The 19,621-nt window shown below is 39.4% G+C and overlaps 1 protein-coding gene and 1 pseudogene across 2 annotated transcripts in view; one reads left to right on the plus strand and one right to left on the minus strand.

Annotated features, from left to right (window-relative positions):
* Positions 1 to 19,621, minus strand: part of CD99L2 (CD99 molecule like 2) — a 119,874-nt gene that overhangs the window by 41,280 nt on the left and 58,973 nt on the right. For both annotated transcript variants that reach the window (XM_037059756.1, XM_037059757.1), the window contains exon 2: positions 1,606 to 1,653. In XM_037059756.1, coding sequence (XP_036915651.1) covers positions 1,606 to 1,653 — 48 coding nt within the window. The remainder of the gene's footprint in view (positions 1 to 1,605; positions 1,654 to 19,621) is intronic.
* On the plus strand, positions 1,757 to 8,145 carry LOC118996349 (thymosin beta-10-like; annotated as a pseudogene).

Here is a 19,621-nt window from a genome sequence, read left to right on the forward strand (position 1 = left end):
CAAAGAAAGGATCTTTGCAGTTGGGTTGGCCAAAAAGTTTGTTTTGTTTTTCTCTGTAATTTGGCTCTAGTAGCATTTAGTTGTCTTTAACTTCATTCAAAACAGTTTTATTAGATTGTATTCTGACAGCTGTTATATCAGTGTGCATTAAAAAAGCATCATAATTGGTGAATTTTTGTGTAGCCATTTTAATATTGAAGCTGGAAGAAAATATACAACACCTACAGTGTATTAAGCTTTGTTATTTCAAGAAAGGTAAAAATTCAACTGAAATGCTAAAACAGATTTGTGCAGTGCGTGGAAAAGGTGCTATGACTGATTAAATATGTCAAAAGTGGTTTGTGAAGTTTTGTGCTATGAATTTCTTGCTGGACAATGCTCCATGGTCGGGTAGACCAGTTGAAGTTGACAGAAATCAAATGGAGACATTAATTGAGAACAATCAACATTCTACTATGCTGGAGATAGCTGACATACTCAAAATATCCAAATCCATAAAGTTATTGTTGAAAATGGAGAAAAGTGTGTCCTTTATTTTACAGAATAAACTAAACTGACTTTTTGGCCAACCCTATAATTAAGAATCTTGAGGTAAGACCACTCATGATTACCCAGGTGAATTCTAAATCCAACCAAAAAAGTATCCTTATAAGAAACACAAGAGGAAAAGACACACAAAGGAGAAGACCATTTGAAGACAGAGGCAGACATTGCAGTGCCACAGTGGCAAACCAAGGAACACCCAGGAATGCCACCACCACCAGAATCTGGAAGAGGCTAGAAATCTCCCCTTGAGCCTTCAGAAGGAGTGTCGTCCTGCCAATACCTTGATTTTGGATGTCTGGCCTCCAGAACTGTGAGAGAATGAATTTCTGTGGTTTGAAGCCACCCAGTTTGTGGTACTTTTTTATGGCACCCCTAGGAAACTAATACAGATAGATATGTTCACTCAGGTTTTTTATACATATTAATAAAAAACAAATTGTGAAATAATACACATATAACAAAATTAAAATCCCTACACATTAGGTAATACAAAAAACTGTGTATAGATATACATAACAGCATAGAAAACCAATCAACAATTCCTTCTTGGGATGGGAGTGGATCTTAGTAGGATGGGCAGGGGTCAAAGGAAATCTCAGCTTTACTTTCTAAGCCTTCATACGTTTTTAAACAATGATTTAAATATTTTTAAATTTAAAGACAAACTGCTAACAAAGCTTAGCATTTGAGAGATTACATGTAGACACAATTTTAAGTAAAGCCATTTTTTTTAAATCTAAAAGGAGAAACAAATTCCTTATTCACTTCAAAGTACCCTTTTCTGAGCTAGGCAAAGACAGCCCTCAGAGGCCACTACCGGGATGTTACTCCAGTACATGCTATGACTGGACTCAGAGAAAATGCTGTACCAGTTATAACATATTATTTGGTATTCTCCACAAACAAAATTTTAAATATTTAGATTTTCTTATAAATAATATAATCTATGATAACCATATTTTATCTGATCAAGTAAAATACAGGCTACCCACTATGAGTGGGTGATACATATTAATTGCTATTTTTTGCTTTTAATACTTTCTTTTATTTACTACTCACGCTTTACTGGGGAATTTTCTTTCAATGCATCCTCTGGGTCCCCATATCCTAAAAATTAAAAGAAAAAAGGATTTTAAAATTTAATTTTTGTCTGAAATTGAATAATACTAAAATACTCTCTTGTAATGGTCATTTCCCTTTAGACAGTGTCATGAAGGTAACACCACAAAAGGAAATGAGTTGAAGCACCCCAAAGATATATTGAGTTGATCTCCTTCCACAGACAACTTATCCCCACCAAAAGAATATATATCCTTCAGTCCACTAGAAGTTTGAAGGCACAACTGTATGGGACATAAAGCAAAATCTTACAAAAATCTTTCTGCATATTATGTATGAGTTTTCCAACAGGAATGTTGGAGCCCAAATCTCCACTGATAATGTGCTAAGTTCTTTCAACCCACTCCAGGTTTCACAAATGGAGCTGCTCTGCATTTTGTCAATTCAGGGTACCCACCACAACCACAGCACTCATTCCTAGACTAATAGCTCTGATTACATACAATTGAAAAGGCTTTGGAGAAAGCTTTTCACAATAGAATCTTCCTCATAAGTGGACCCATCTGCCCAACCATGCTTGCTATGGAATTTGACAGCTATCATTTCCTCTAGATGGGCATGTAGTTTCCCCCAGGTGTATACACATTATCAAGTCTCAAGCAAACAACTATGCATGTGCACTGGAATTGATCAAATAAGTAAATGGACAGTAGATTGTAGAAGCCAGGATTCTCATTGTTGGGGAGGGACATTACAGATATGAGAAGGCTAGAATGATCTATGTGATAATGGATTGGAGCTGGGGACCTCAGTATGAATTATGTTTAGCTTTAAAAAGTATATATATATATATACATACATATATATATATATATATACACACGCATATATATGTATACATATACATGTATACAGAGAGATGGTTACATATAAAAAAGATTTATGGATGTGCATATGCATCCATATATGGATGCAGACATATACATTTTAATGGAGTAACTATGCAGACATATACATTCCCTTGCTCTGTCAGCTGTAAGGGTCTAAAAGCAGTAACACCCCAGTGGTAATGAGGACACCTAGCACCCATATCTTAGTTTCTAAATACTGTTCTTCAACAACAGGAAAGATAACTCCTTGGACAAATGGCTGATGCCAGGGTTAGGCACAGGAAATACATAAGAGGAGCTTGAATCATTTTATACTGCCAAGAAATACTTTTAAAAATATTGATATTGATGGGTATATGTGAAGGGAGCACATGACTAACTGAAAGAGTTCCCAATGGCTAGAGATGGAACAATTAAAGCAACAAAATAAAGTAGTATTGAATTATAACCCAAAGCATAAAAAAAACCCATGAGTCCATGCTGATATAAATAAATAATAAAAAAATAAAAGGGAGAGAACAGAAGAACTCAAAGGAGGTAAAGCATAATTTCCCACCCCACAAGTTTTGATTTCCTTCCAAACAATATACTATGAGAAAGTGAAGAGGGTAGAGAATAATTTTACGGTGGATAAAACTGAAAAAACCACACCAGCCATGCAATTGGGATGAACATCAATAGTGATTAAAATACCAATGACATATTTCAGAAATTTGTATGGAACCATATATGAACCCAAATAACTGCAGCAATCTTGAGAAAGAAGAGCAAAGCAGTAGGGAATCACAATACCTGATATCAAACTGTATTTATTACAAGGCCACTGTAATCAAAACAGCCTGGTACTGGCATAAAAACAGGCACATAGACCAATGGAACAGAAGAGAGAGCCCATAAATAAACCCAAATCTCTATGGTCAATTAATATTTGACAAAGGGGGCAGCAGCATAAAATGGAGTAACAATAGTCTCTTCAACAAATGGTGTTGGGAGATCTGGACAACTATAAGCAAAAAAAACAAAAAAACAAACAAACAAAAAACAAAAAAACCAGAAGCTTGACCACCAACTTACACCATACACCAAAAAAAAATTCAAGGTGGATGAAAGACTTAAACATAAGTTGTAACACCATGAAAGTCCTAGAGAAAAACATTGGCAGGAAAATCTCAGACATTCCACACAGAGACATCTTCACAGATATGTCCCCTAAAGCAAGGGACATAAAGGAATGAATAAACAAATGGGATCTTATCAGATTAAAAAGCTTCCACATGGCTAAAGAAAACAGCATTAAAATGAAAACAGAACCAACTGAATGAGAAAATATATTTGCCAATGATACCTCAGACAAAGTTTTGATCTCCAAAACATGTAAAGAACTCACATGACTCCACTCCAGGAAAACAAACAAACAAAAAAAAAACAATAAAAAATGGGCAAGAGACTTGAACAGATACTTCTCCAAGGAGGACATATGGAGGGTCCGGAGACATATGAAAAGATGCTCAGCATTACTAGCCATCAGAGAGATGCAAATTAAAATCACAATGAGATACCACCTCACACCAGTCAGAATGGCCATCATAAACAAATCAACAAACAAGTGATGGAGAGGTTGTGAAGAAAAGGGAACCCTAGTGCATTGTTGGTGGGATTGCAGACTGGCGCAACCACTATGGAAAACAGTATGGAATTTCCTCAAAAAACTAAAAAAGGAACTGCCTTTTGGCCCAGCGATTCTGCTGCTGGGATTATACCCTAAGCACCCAGAAACACCAATTCAAAAGAACCTATGTGCCCAATGTTCATAGCAGCACAATTTACAATAGCCAAGTGCTGGAAGCAACCTAAGTGCTCATCAGCAAATGAGTAGATCAAAAAACTATGGTACATTTACATGATGGAATACAATGTAGCAGAAAGAAAGAAGGAGCTTATTTATACCCTTTGCAACAGCATGGATTGAACTGGAGAGCATTATGCTGAGTGAAATAAGCCAGGCAGTGTGGGACAAATACCATATGATCTCACCTTTAACTGGAACATAACAAAAGAAAAAAGCAAACAAAATATAACTGGAGTCACTGAAGTTAAGAACAATCTGACAGTAATCTGAGAGAAGGGGAGAGGGGACAGTGGGGAGAAGGGTTTTGAGGAACTACTATAAAGGACACATGGACAAAACTAAGGGGGAGGGTGGAACCAAGGGAGGGAGGTGGGCTTGGCTGGGATGGGGGAGGGGTGGGGAGAAAATGCAGACAACTGTAACTGAACAACAATAAAATAATTAAAAAATAGTGATGAGTAATATTGATAGTATTAGCTTGGCCGAAAAGTTTGGTTTTTTTTTCCCCATAAGATGTTTCTAGTAGCACTTCATTGTCTTTTATGTCATTCAAAACAATTTTGTTAGATTGTATGTGACAGCTGTCATATCAGTGTGCATTTAGAAAAAATCAAAATCAGTCAATTTTTGTATAGCCATTTTAATATTGAAGATGGAAGAAAAGATGCAACATTTCGGTATATTATGCTTTATTATTTTAAGAAAGGTTAAAAACACAACTGAAATGCAAAAAAAAGATTTCTGCTGTGTACAGAGAAGGTGCTGTGACTGATCAAATGTGTCAAAAGTGGTTTGTGAAGTTTTATGCTGGAGATTCCTTGCTGGACAGTGCTCCACAGTTGGGTAGAACAGCTGAAATTGACAGTGATCAAAAGTTATTGGTGAAAATGAAAAATATGTCTTTTATTTTACAGAAAAAACTAAACAGACTTTTAGGTGAACCCAATATACGAGGTCTGTCCAGGAAGTATCTGGCCATTTAGTATTTAAAAATAGAGACATTTGGAGACTTCTAGGCATAGACAGACAGATACACAGTGCCTCCTCACACTATCAAAAGGAAGACAACAACAAATTTCAAAACCAAAAACACCAGAACTGACAGAAAATTGAACCACATGGAAGTCCAAGACTTAAAGAAGAAACATTCATCCAGACTGGTAGGAGGGGTGGAGACAGGCAGCTGGGGCAGAGAGGACTCAAAGCAAGGTGGCAGCTGAGGGACCAGGCAGTCCCCCACTTGTGATGGGTAAACCAAGAGGAACAACTGGGGAGCAAGACAGACCACACAACCCAAGGTTCCAGTGTGGGGAAATAAAGCCTCAAAACCTGTGACTAAAAAACCCTGTGGAGGTTGCAGCAGTGGAAGAAACTTCCAGCCTCACAGGAGAGTTTGTTGGACCCATGGGGTTCTATAATGTACAAAAACTCACCCACCAGAGAATCAGCACCAGAAGGTCCCAATTTGTGGGCAGTGGAAGAAGCGACCAAAAGCCTGTCAAGAGATGAGCAAGAGGCATTGTTCCCTTTTGGATGCCTCCCATACATACAGTGCCACAACACAGCAGTGTTGGTTGCCCTGTCCTGACAAAAACCTAAGGCTCTGCCCCTTACTACATAATAGACAATGAAAGAACAGATCAAAGCTCCAATAAAAATATGACTAAGCAATAAAGAGATAGCCAACCTATCAAATGCAAAATTCAAAACACTGGTAATCAGGATGCTCACAGAAATGGTTGAGTATGGTCACAAAATAGAGGAAGAAGTGAAGGCTATGAAAAGTGGAATAAAGGAAAATGTACAGGGAACCAACAGGGACAGGAAGGAAACCAGGACTCAAATCTACCGTTTTGACCAGAAGGAAGAAATAAACAGTCAACCAGAACAGAATGAAGAAACAAGAATTCAAAAAAATGAGGAGAGGCTTAGGAACCTCCAGGACAACTTTAAATATTCCAACATCCGAATCATAGGGGTGCCAAAGGAGAACAATAGCAAGAAATTGAAGGCTTATTTGAAGACATAATGAAAAAGAACTTCTCCAATCTGGTAAAGAAAATAGACTTCCTGGAAGTCCAGGAAGCCCAGAGAGTCCCAAAGAAGTTGTAACCAAAGAGAAACACCAAGGCACAGCATCATTAAGTTATGCAAGATTAAAGATAAGGAGAGAATCTTAAAAGCAGCAGGAGAAAAGGAGACAGTTACCTACAAAGGAGTTCCCATAAGGCTATCATCTGATTTCTCAAAAAGAAATCAGCCCTTGCAGGCAAGAGGGGGCTGGAAAGAAGTATTCCAATTCATGAAAAGCAAGTACCTACATCCAAGATGACTCTATCCAGCAAAGCTGTCATTTAGAATGGAAGGGCAGATAAGGTGCTTCCCAGATAAGGTCAAGTCAAAGGAGTTCATCATCACCAAGCTCTTATTATATGAAATATTAAAGGTTCCTATCTAAGAAAAAATAAAAATATGAACAGTAAAATTACAACATACTCACAACTATCAAAAACTGAACCTAAAACAAAAAGAAAAACAAACTAAGCAAACAACTAGAACAGGAACAGAATCACAGAAAGAGATCACACAAAGGGTTATCAGTGGGGAGGGGGAATGCAGGAAAAGGTACAAGGAAAAAGAAGCATAAATGGTAGGTACAAAATAGATGTGGAGGTTAAGAATAGTATAGGAAAGGTAGAAGCCAAATAACTTATACATATGACCCTTGGACATGAACTAAGGGGTGGAATGTGGGTGGGAGGGCAGGTGCAGGGTGGAGGAGAATAAAGGGGGAGAAACAGGACAACTGTAATAGCATTATCAATAAAAATATTTAAAAAAGAAAAGAGACATTTATTGAAGAAGATACAAGATACAAGAAATATTGTACATAGGACAATGATGCCTCAGTCCCCTTCAAATGATGCCTCAGTTCCCTTATACCTCGAGACCTCAGAGTTCTCCCAGCACCTCTTCTACTGTTCAAAACACTGCAAAATCCTTTGTTGGAATTGCCATCAGCTGTCCCATCATATTTTCCTGAATCTCAATGATGGTCTGAACTCTCTTCCCTTTCAAAGGTGATTTTAGTTTTGGGAAAAGCTAGATGTCACAGGGAGCCAAGGGACTGAGTCACCTGAGTGATTTGATTTTTTACCAAAAACTCTGCCTGAGACATGATGCGTGAGCAGGCGCATTGTTCTGATGAAGCTGCTAATCACCAGTTGTCCATAGCTGTGGCCTTCTGAATCATATGAATTCTTTCCACAGAGGAATATCCAAGATTAATGTAAAATTTGATGCAGATCTGTTGCTCTACAGGCTCAGTCATTTTGAATGTGACTGCCACACAGTACACATGCTCACTCAACAGCATCCACCACCCCCACTGACTAGTACAGTGAAGTCATCACTATTCTTGCATGCGCATTCCAGTCCACTCTTTGCCTGCCAGGTTACATCGATGACACACAGACCATTCTCATTATATTAACAATGGCTGGACAACTTCTGGACAGACCTCTTATACTCTTGATATGAAGTGATGAGACAAGTATTATATGTGTGTGGAACTCCTGTCAAAAACACATAACTCCAGTCTCTTGCTGCAGCGACGCAAGTAGGATCCAGGACCTCAATTTGGCAGCCTAGGATTGTTTTAAGAAAACGGCAGACAAACCAGACATGTGGTAAATCACCAGCTTTGCTAAGGCCAAGCTGAAGAAGACGGAGACGCAGGAGAAGGACACCCTGCCAACCAAAGAGACCATTGAGCAGGAGAAGTAGAGTGAAATTTCTTAAGAACCTGGAGGATTCCCCACCCCCGGCATCTTTGGGACCCATCATGATGTGGAGAATAATCTACCTGCAAAATAGACACGAGCGATGAACTGCACTGTGAACCCAGCTGTGGGTCTCTGAGGGGACCCCTCCCCATTCAAACTGCCAAATCTTCCAGTTTTCCCTGGGATATTGTAGAAAATTATTTGTATGATTAATAAAAATAAAACACACCTCGTGGCAAAAAAAACCCCACAACACATAACTCCAGTATAATCATGATAAAAACATCAGAAAAATTCCACTTGAGGACAATCTACAAAATACCTGAACAATATTCCTCGAATCTGTCAATGTCATCAAAAACAAAGAAAGTGTAAGAAACTGGCACAGCCTTAAGAGCCTAAGGAAATAATAGTGATAGAAAGTCATGTGGTACCTTGGATTGGATCCTGGAACAGAAAAAGGACTTTAGATAAAGATAAAGGGGATGTGAATAGAATATGAATTTTATAATAGTGCATCAATATTGGTTCATTAATGGTGACAAATGTACCATATTAATAACAGGAAAAACTAAGTGTGGGACACATGGGAACTTTCTGTGCTAGCTTTGCACTATAAATCTAAAACTGTTCTAAAAATATGGTTTATTATGAATATTCATTTCCTATAGCAAAAATTTAAGGGTAACCACTAAAACAAAAGATATATTATATATAATCTCAACTCTTTCAAGAAAAAAAAATGAAAGACCAACACCAACAACTAAAAATCAATCCAAAAATCCACAAAGTACAAAAAAGAAACAAGAAACATTTCTGCAAAACCATAGAATATACAACACCAAGAGTGAACCCTAATGTAAATTATAGACTGGGTGAAAGTGATGTGTCAATATAAGTTAATCAATTAAAATTACTGCACCACTCTGGTGGGGGGATGTTAATAGTGGAGGAAACTGTGCATGTGATCAATATCACCATGAACCTAAAACTATTATAAAAATAAAATCCATTAAAGAAAAGCCCATACAATGACATAGGACAGGCCTCCATGATAGAGTATTAAATAAATAAAACAAGGTGTAGAATAGTATTTTTCCATTTGTGTCTATGCCCATATACATAACATTTTTCTGAATGCTTACACATGAAAACTGGTAACAGCAGTTATGTTTGGAGAATGAAAATAGGGGTCAGGGAAAAGGAAAATTTTCTGCCTTAAAAAAATATGTACATGTACATGATTAAAAACTCTCTGCCTTTTTAAAATAATATATACATATTTTTACAATGATGATACTGAAAATTTTACAATGATGATAAATTTCTTACAATGATGATACTGAAAGTTCTATATCAACCTCTCCAGAATCCCAAGCCTATCATCCTACTGGATCTTCCTTTTAAATTTTATTCTTACATTGTCATGCAAGAATTGGAAGAATAGGTTATTCAAAAAAAGCATCTTGCATATGTAGTTTTTAGCCTCAGTCATACCACTACTGCTTTCTGGTACATTCTGTTATATATCATCAAGTAAAGAGTTAAGAACAATGTAACACAATTCTGTAGTATTTATTAATCCCTTGTTGATCTTGGATTCAATAGATTCAAACTATCCATGGACAAAACCATTCAGTTTCAATCTATAAATCCTAAGCTTGAAGATTATTACAATCCTACAACCAAGTATAGCTACCAAAATCAAGGTGGGAACAAATATTCTCATGAGAGATACCACACCTGAAATGGTCTAAACAAGGGTTGCATTCCATTCATCTACTATGCAATCTGTAACTACACAACTCAGTTTGGGTGTAGGCAGACAGGTATCTTCCATACTAATAACATTGACTCACACCCTCTGGCACCAGGCACACATTAGAAAGCAGCTGGATTCATCATAGACCCAATTTACAGGACCCCAAATCACTGTGGATCCAGAGGACCAGTGTTCAAGTATTTGGCAGAAAAGTTACCTCATTCCACTGTAGGAGGGCCATAAAAATTTTCTTTTAATGGAAAAAGCAAGTACTGAACTGGTTACACCAATCTGAAAATGTGCTTTCATAGAGTAGAACTTTGGAAATGTTACGCATGGCCTAATGCATGTCCTAGAGAAGATCCTTTTAGTAAGGAAAATGCTGGTTCTACCCACAGATACTCCAGCAGCCTGTGTCTGTCCAGAAGTGGATTTTGTCCCTCCAGGAGGGAACACAAACATGACCTAATACTGCAACCTAACCTACCCTGACTAGGGTCTAAAGCTAAGGACATATTTTTTGAGGTCTGTAAAACAAGGCACAGCAGACCACTGTTAAGATAATTCTACCATGAAATGGTGGGACTCAGCACCTGCCTAGATTGAAATGCCTGATCCACAAGAGCACCCAAGAGATGAACCCCTTAAGTAGCCTTTCATTTGGATTTTAATTAATTAGTCACACACCCCTGTTCTCCTGCCTGTTCAATTTAGTTTATCCTCAAAGCTTGCCCCTTCCAATTAGTTTATATTCATCCTCTCTCTAGGTATGTTCAGTCCAACATGGGAACTACTACCCACGTGTGGCTATTTAAACTAAAACTAATGAAAATTCAACCCTGGCTGGTGTGGCTCAGCATTGAGCGCTGGACTGTGAACCAAAGGGTCACCAGTTCCATTCCCAGTCAGGGCACATGCCTGCATTGCGGGCCAGGTCCCCAGTAGGGGGTACGTGAATGGCAACCACACATTGATGTTTCTCTCCTTTGCTTTCTCCCTTCCCTTCTCTCTAAAAATAAATATAAAATATTTTTAAAAACTAATAAAAATTCAATGGAAATTTAAAATTCAGACTTCCCATCAAGATGGTAGCATAGGCAGACATGTCTCACCTCTTCACACAGCAACATCAAAATTACAACTGAAATATATAACAACCATCACTCAGAACCAGCACAATTGAGCTGAATGGAAGTCTGACAACTAAAGAATTAAAGAAACCACATCCATTCAGACTGGCAGGAGGGGCATGGATGTGTAATGGGCTAGTCCCACACCTGCATGTGGTGGATAAAAATTCCAGTCAAGATGGAGGCATATGTAGACATGCTTTGCCTCCTCACACAATCATAACAAGGATCACAACGAACCTTGAAACAAAAAGCAACCAGAACTGCCAGAAAGTATAGGGGACCATTCTGCGTGGAAGTGGGGGATATAGCCCAGCTCCTGATTTGGAATACCAATGGGGAGCAAGGTCAGCACACAGGACCCATGCCCACAGATAGGTTCTCCCATGAAGAATCAGGCCTGCATTGTACCTAGGCTGCTATGAGGCTTGCTTTTGCTAAAACTCCTTCACCTCTAATTAAGGCAGAAAATGTTTAATGCATATCTTTGAAGTAACTTCCTAAAATCTGTGCTAAACCTCCCAAGGATGAGTGTTACCAGTTCAACCACTTTTCCCTTTGCATTTGCAAATATCCTTCTTCTTTGAAGTAATTAGCAACATTCTTTCCTTTGTTATCTGTAAAAAGTAATCACTTACAGCAAACCTGTGTATAGTAAATGAGGACCATCCTTGATGCAATGTACCCAGAAAAGCAATAAAAGCCTATCCAGGCAGGGGTTAGAGCCCTCTCTCTCACTTAAGACAGTAGCTGTGCCATTCCTTTTCTCCACAGGACTTCTGTAGTCTGTGTGAATTTGCTCATTGCAGGAACAACACATGGACCCCACGAGATGGAGTCTGCAACAAGAAAGTCTAACTGTATGGAAGTCTGGTGACAACCAAGGGTTTAAAGAAGAAATACTCATCCAGATGGGTAGGAGGGGCAGAGATGGGAAGGTGGGACAAAGATGATGTGGTGTGGTGGTGGTGAGACAGTGGCAATGAAGCACTGGTTGCAGGGACCAGCAGAACACATGGCCCTACATACATATGTGGTGGATAAAAAATGGGAGGGTAACCTAGGGAACAAGTGATCTCAGCTCCAGGCCAGACAACACGGCCCATGGTTCAAGCACCAGAAAATAAAGCCTCATGACTTCTGGCTGTAAAAATCAGTGGGGGTTGCGGCAGCAGAAGAAACTACTGGTCTCTCAAGAAAGTCCATGAACAGGACATGCACAGTCCTAGAATTTACACAAACCCACCCACTCTGGGATTCAGCACTAGGGCAGCAGCTAGACAGGTGTCAGTAGCATGCAGGATGCCCATGGGGGATGTGACTGTAAATAGGGAAAGAGATGAGCAAGCAGCATTTGTTCCCTCTCTGACCCCTCCCCCACACACAGCACCACAAAGTGGCAAATAGGGTTGGCCCACTCTGGTGAGTACCTAAGATTCCACCCCTTACAACATAAGAGGTATGCCAAGGTAGGGAGTCAAAGCAGCTCTACCTAATACACAGAAACACAGGGAGGTTGCCAAACTGAGGAGATAAAGAAATATGGCCCAAATGAAAGAACACATCAAGACTTCAGAAAAAGAATGAAATGGATCAGACACAAAGTTCAAACCACTGGTAATAAGGATACTCAGATAAATCAGTGAGTATGGCAAATGCATAAGGGAAGAAATGAAGGCTACACTAAGTGAAATAAAGAAAAATCCACAGAGAACCAACAGTGAAGGGAAGGACACAAGGGTTCAGATCAATGATTTGGAACATAAGGAAGAAACAAACACTCAACTGGTACAGAACGAAGGAACAAGAATTCAAAAAAAATGAGGATAGAATAAGAGGGCTCTGGGACATCTCCAAACATGCCAATATCTGAATCATACAGATGACAGAAGAAGAGAAAGACCAAGAAATTGAAAATTTATTTGAAAAAAACAATGAAAGAAAACTTCCCTAAATTGGCAAAGGAAAGAGACGGAAATGTCCAGAAAGCAAGACAGTCTTAAACAACTTGGACCCAAAGAGGGCCACACCACCACACATCATAATTAAAATGCCAAGGGTTAAAGATAAACAGAGAGTTTTAAGAGCAGCAAGAGAAAAGCAGAAAGATACCTACAAAGGAGTTCCCATAAGACTATCAGGTGATTTCTCAAATGAAACTTTGCGGGCAAAAAGGGATTGGCAAGAAGGATTCAAATGGATGAAAAACAAGACCTACAAACAAGATGACTCTATCCAGCAAAGCTATCATTTAGAATGGAAGAGCAGATAAAGTGCTTCCCAGATAAGGTCAAGTGAAAGGGGTTCATCATCACCAAGCCCTTATTATATGAAATATTAAAGGGACTTATCTAAGAAAAAGATCAAAACTATGAACAGTAAAATGACAACAAACTCACAACTATCAACACCTAAATCTAAAAAAAACACACAAAAACAAACTAAGCAAACAACTAGAACTGGAACAGAATCACAGAAATGGAGATCACATAGGGGTTAGCAGTGGGGCGAGTAGAGGGGAGAATGGGGGAAAATGTACAGGGATAAGGAAGCATAAGTGGTAGATACAAAATAGACAGGGGGAGGTTAAGAACAGTATAGGAAATATAAAAGCCAAAGACTTATATGCACAACCCATAAACATGAACTAAGGGGAGCAAACTGCTGGAGGGAAGGGGGCTACCAGGCAGAGGGGGGGGAAACTGGGATGACTGTAATAGTATAATCAACAAAATATACTTTAAAAAATTCAGGAGGGATATCTCAGGAGCCAGGATTCCCACTCCACACCAGACCCCCCCAGCCAGGAAGTTCCAGTGTCAGGAAGATAAGTTCCAACAACTTCTGACTGCAAAAACCAGTGGGGATTGAGGCAGTGGAAGAAACTTCTGGAGCCCCAAGCAGTTCCTCTTAAGGAATCCACACAGACTCACCTACACAGACTCATGCCCTCTGAGCTCCAGCACCAGAGTAGCAGCTTGAAAGGTACCAATGGTACACAACGAGAAACTGAAGTGTCTTGCATTAAGGCAAACAGAGGCCACTGTCCCTTTTCTAAACTTTCCCCCCACAGAGCCACAGAGCCAACAAGCCGGTACCATATCTGAGACTCCATCAACCTGACTAACAGTGTTTGACCTGCCTTGGAGATCCCCAGAGACACTGTTCCACCCACCTTATGGACCCACCCAAGCTGCCTTTCCATATGAATGGCTGATTTGAATCAGGTTCACTACCAAATCCTAAATCCTACCAAACAAGCACAAGCTGGCCTCAGAGAACCCCAGGCCTGGCACTAGCAGCAGCCATCCTAGATTCACAGCTTGACTTCACCTGGGAAGCTAAGCCTAGCACAAGTAACAGCCATCTCAGATTGCATTACAGATCAGAAAGGGTGGCCCTGGCCAAACACAGCTGGGGGCTGACCTTGGAATGCACCACCCAGGAGGAAATCCCAGGACCAGCACACCCAGTGGACAGCTACAGAATCCATCAGAGTTTGATCACCCTGCCTCTGCACAATGTTCACAGCCAATCCTTTCAGCTGACTGGCCTGGGTAAATTTCTCCCATTGATCTGCCAAAGGTAACCAAGGCTCAACTATATAATGATCAAAAATATAAATAGTAAAATGACAACAAAGTCACAACTATCAGCAACTGAACCTAAAAAAAGACAAAAAGAAAAACTAAGCAAACAACTAGAACAGGAACAGAATCACAGAAATGGAGACCACATGGAGTGTTATGAGCAGAGAAGGGGAGGGGTTAATGGAGGAAAAATACAGGGACTAAGTAGCATAAATGGTAGATACAAAATAGACAGGGGGATTTTAAGAACAGTATAGGAAACGATGAAGCCAAAGAACTTATATGAATGAACCATGGACATGAACTAAAGGGTGGGGGAGTGCTGGTGGGAGGGAGGGTGCAAGGCAGAGGGGAATAAAGGGGAGAAAATGAATGGGACAACTGCAATAGCATAATCAATAAAACATATTAAAAAGGAAATGAATGGTACACTAATTGAAATAAGTAACAATTTACAGGGAAACAACAGTAGAGTGGATGCGGCTGATAATTGAATCAGTAATGTGGAACATTAGGAAGCACAAGACAACCCATCAGAACAAGAAGAGAAATAAATCCCAAATGAAGGAAGATAATATAATCAGCCTCTGGGACAATTTCAAGAGGTCCAACTTTCACATTACAGAGGTACCAGAAGGAGAAGAGAAAGAACAAGAATTCAGAAATCCATTTGAAAAAAATAATGAAAGAAAATTTCCTTAATTTGGTGAAGGAAATAAACATGCAAGTCCAGGAAGCACAGAGAGTCCCAAACAAGATGGATCCAAACAGACTCACTCCAAAACACATCATAATTAAAGTGCCAAATGTTAAAGAAAAAGAGAATCTTACAAGTGGCAAGAGAAAAGCAGTTAGTTACCTACAGGGGAGTTCCCATAAGACTGTCAGCTGATTTCTCACCAGAAACTTTGCAGGCTAGAAGGGATTGGCAAGAAATATTCAAAGTCATGAAAAGCAAGGACCTACAGCCAAGATTGCGCTACCCAGTAAGAAATAAGTTAGAATCAAAAGGCAGATAAAGAGTTTCACATACAAGAAAAAACTAAAGGAGTTCATCATCACCAAGCCATTATTATATGAAATGGTAAACGGGCTTATTTAAGAAAAAGAAGAAAATAAAAACCATGACCAATAAAATGGCAAAAAGTACAAATCTATCGACAATTGCATGTAAAAAATAAACTAAATAAATAAGAACAGGGACAGGATCATGGATATGGAGAGTGTTTTTTAAAAAATATTTTATTTGTTTTTAGAGAGGGAAAGGGAGGGAGAAAGAGGAAAGAAACATCAATGTGTGGTTGCCTCTTCAGTGCTCCCCGCTGGGGACCTGGCCTGCAATCTAGGCATGTGCTCTGAGTAGGAATCAAACTGGTGACCCTTTGGTTCACAGGCTGGCACTCAATCCACTGAGCCACATGAGCCACAGCACATATGGAGAGCATTTTGATGTTTGTCAGATTGGAAGGGGTGTAGGGGAATGGGTAAAGAGGTGAGGGGATTAAGAAGTACTAATAGGTGGTCACAGAACAACCATGGGGATGTAAAGTACAGTATAGGAAAAAGAGTAGCCAAAGAAGTTATACGCATGACCCATAGACATGAACAACGGTGAGGGGACTGTCTGAGGGAGTAGTGAGTTGCTGAGTGGAGAGGAGGGAAAGCAGGGGAAATTGGTACAACTGTAATAGCATGATCAATAAAAAATAATTTAAATCAAATTTTAAATTCAGTTTCTTAGTCACACTAGCCACATTCCAACTGCTCCATAGTCACATGCAGCTGGTTACTACTATGTTCGGCATTGCCAACAGAGAACATTTTCATCATCATGGAAAGTTTCATTATACTGTGCTGCTGTGGACAGTGAGCTGCTTGAAGCATGGATCAGGACTTGGTCATTTCCATGCCTATGCCAAACACAAACCCAGCAGCAAGGGGGCACTGCCTAAAGGTATGTTCATTGTGATTATCCAAACTCTGTCTCCATGCTGTGCGAATACATTCGATCTCTTCCCACAGAATCACCAGTAGACAGTACCTGATATTTGTGACTAATACATTTGGGTTTCATGCCAAGAGCAAACTCATCTCAGCAAAGGAACATATATGCTCTCTTCTGATGTATTAATACCTGTAGAGACAGTGTGGACCATGGCTGCTGAAGATTTCAGAGGCACAGTCACAACTCAGCCAGGGAGATAGGTGCTTCACAAGTAACCAATTACATTTATCCCTCTGCCCTCTAAGGAGGGTTTCTCATCTACCTTTACCTTTTGTCCATATAAGAAGTGTTCATGTTTTTGGAAAGGGTCCAGTACAAATCTTACATGAATAAATATTCACCTAAACTGTGCTTTTGCTTTCAAATTTTAAAATCTTGGCCCTTTTCTGTGGATGAATAAGAATGCATGGGACACCTGAGACTGGTAAATCATAGATGTGTCATCTCAGTATTTTCTATTTTTTTCTGTCCAAATGGAGCTTCCGCAAACACCCATGTCATACTTAAGTTTGTCCAAGAAAGCCACCACAGGACCCACCTGCCTGGCAGCAGGGCTATTACCTCTTTCTAAACCACAATTTCAAAGGAATAGAGCTATTTTTCAAAGAAGAATCTGACTCAGCTATTAAATGCAGGGAGGATCCACTAGACAGTAGGGCAGAATCAAATTCTGACCTAAGGGGTCAAATCATGACCCAATTAATAGGACTCTGGTATAGACCCCTGATCACTTGGGCTTAGAGAATAAGACTAAAATCAGCCTCAAAAGATTGAGCCTACTGATCAAGGGGCGAGGGACACAGCTTGATTTAAGCTGAAATGAGCCATGGAATAAAGATGTTCCACCTTAATATGATAAAGACCTCACTTGATGGGGTCTGCTAGTAAAAGCCATGTCTCTCCTGCCCTCTTGCAGGGGGCCCCTAGGGCCATGAGCAATAAAAGGAAAACCTACAGATCGGAAAAACAACTTCATACTTCCATGCTGCAGGAGCCCCTGCCTGCCATGGAAACATTCCTGAACACTTGTGGGAAATCTATGCAACAAACTCACTGACATATGTGATCAATTCTACAAATGTCTCTAGTAAAAATAACTTTTCTCCTTTAACACAAATAAGTAGGTCTCTCACCTCATGCTAGAGAGGGTGGGAACAGACCAAAAACACTAAATTATGGTAGTCCTTGATTTCCCTAAATTTGTGCACTGTTTTGTTTTAAATTAACTCTTGTTGCCTCAATCTAGATTTGAACACATTTGTCTTGATAAATGTATGCTTTTACATCTCAAAGCATACTGAGTAATTAATATCCTCTGGGTTAGCTAAGCCCTGCAGCATTGCAAGGGAACATGAAAATGGCTTTCCTCTTATTTTGATTACTAAATAGATTTAGCTGTTGCCCGCTGAGCTCCTACTAGTCTCATGAATAAATTTAAAGCACTCCCAGAGAGGACAGTAATAATGTGAATGCAGTATAGTTCACCAGAAGCCAGGGATCAGCACTGCAGTCCAAAACAGACACCACCATTACTACATCTGCAGTGTCCAAGCACTTGATTTCAGGTATTCACAGGACACACTGCACTCCAGTTACCTGCTATTTAAAAGAAAACTTAGTAAACAAGGGAAAGATTTAGATTCAGGTGCCATGGCTAAAAGTACTCATATTTTTACATATCCCTAGTTAGTATCTTTGTGTCCTATATACATGAAAAGTAGCTTGACTTTGAAGGTGGGAAGAGGATTTATTTTTACAAGTTGTGTAAGTCACCTCATTAATTGAAAGGGCGGTTTCATTCTTCCTTTTCACACAGAAAGGTAAATATACCTCATATATGATAGCTATTCAGAGGAAATTCCAAAGGTACTTCAAAGGCCTGGAAGGACAATCTTTTCCACTGACATCAGAGCTGAGAACCCAAAGACTTCTTAGCCAAAGGAAAAATGGAATGGATGCCAGGGGCAAGGGGTAGGGGTATGGGAGTGACAGCTAACAAGTACACTGTTTCATTTTGGGATAACTCAAATTTTCTTCAGTTAGATAGTAGTGATGGCTGCATAACCTAGTGAGTATTCTAAGAACCATTAATTTGTAGGCTTTAAAACAGACATTTTTACATTATGTATCTCAATAAAAAATGCAATAGCTGTCTCCAGATACCAACTCCAGCATTCAGCTTTCTAAGAGAGGGCCTCAGCAATTAATCATTTTGTAGCAGAAACAGAAATCACCCTGGGGCCAGAAGATACTGTATGTCATCACAGTTCTGCCACTCACTGACTGCAGGTTCTGGAATATTCACATGACCTAATAGAAATGACTTGTTGCCCATATGTAAAATGAAAGTATCATACCTGATTGCTCACCCCTACAATGGGATATGATAGAAGACATGACAGAAACAGAGCCATGGTGGAGAAAAAAAGTGCCATCATAATGTGCTGGGAGGCTTGGGGTCTCATGATAACCCAATGACAAGAGACACATTGCTCTTGGGGCCATAGTTTCTAAGACTCAGTTCAAGAGACTAAATTTCTCACTGAAGGTGAACTGTTGGTGCCATATCAAGCACTGGAGCTCGAGGTTTCCCAACTCTGGTCCAAAGCTGTTCCAAAACAACACACATGGATATCAGTACTGGTGAAAAGCTTTAGTGCCAAACAGCCTAAGTGCAGATCCCAGCTTTGCCACTCATCAGCACAGACACCTTGGACAGGAGCCTTGACAGCTCTCTGCCTCAGTTTCCTCATATGTAAAATGGAGATAATAGCAATCTCCACTGCAGTGGGTTGATGTAAAGATTAAATTGGTATATATACATATATATGGATTAGCACAATATCTGATACATAGGAATCTCTCAAATATAAATTATTATTAAATTTGATATGAAATGATATAGAATTTACTAGATCTACAAGTAGAAGGCCCTCGTAAAAATGTATGAGTGAATAGCTTATAGAAGAGTGTTATTAAAATGTTCAAAAGCTTAATAGATGCAG

Source organism: Sturnira hondurensis, unplaced genomic scaffold (assembly GCF_014824575.4).
Source record: "Sturnira hondurensis isolate 20B ecotype Veracruz unplaced genomic scaffold, ASM1482457v3 Scaffold0011291, whole genome shotgun sequence".
Taxonomy (NCBI): Eukaryota; Metazoa; Chordata; class Mammalia; order Chiroptera; family Phyllostomidae; genus Sturnira; species Sturnira hondurensis.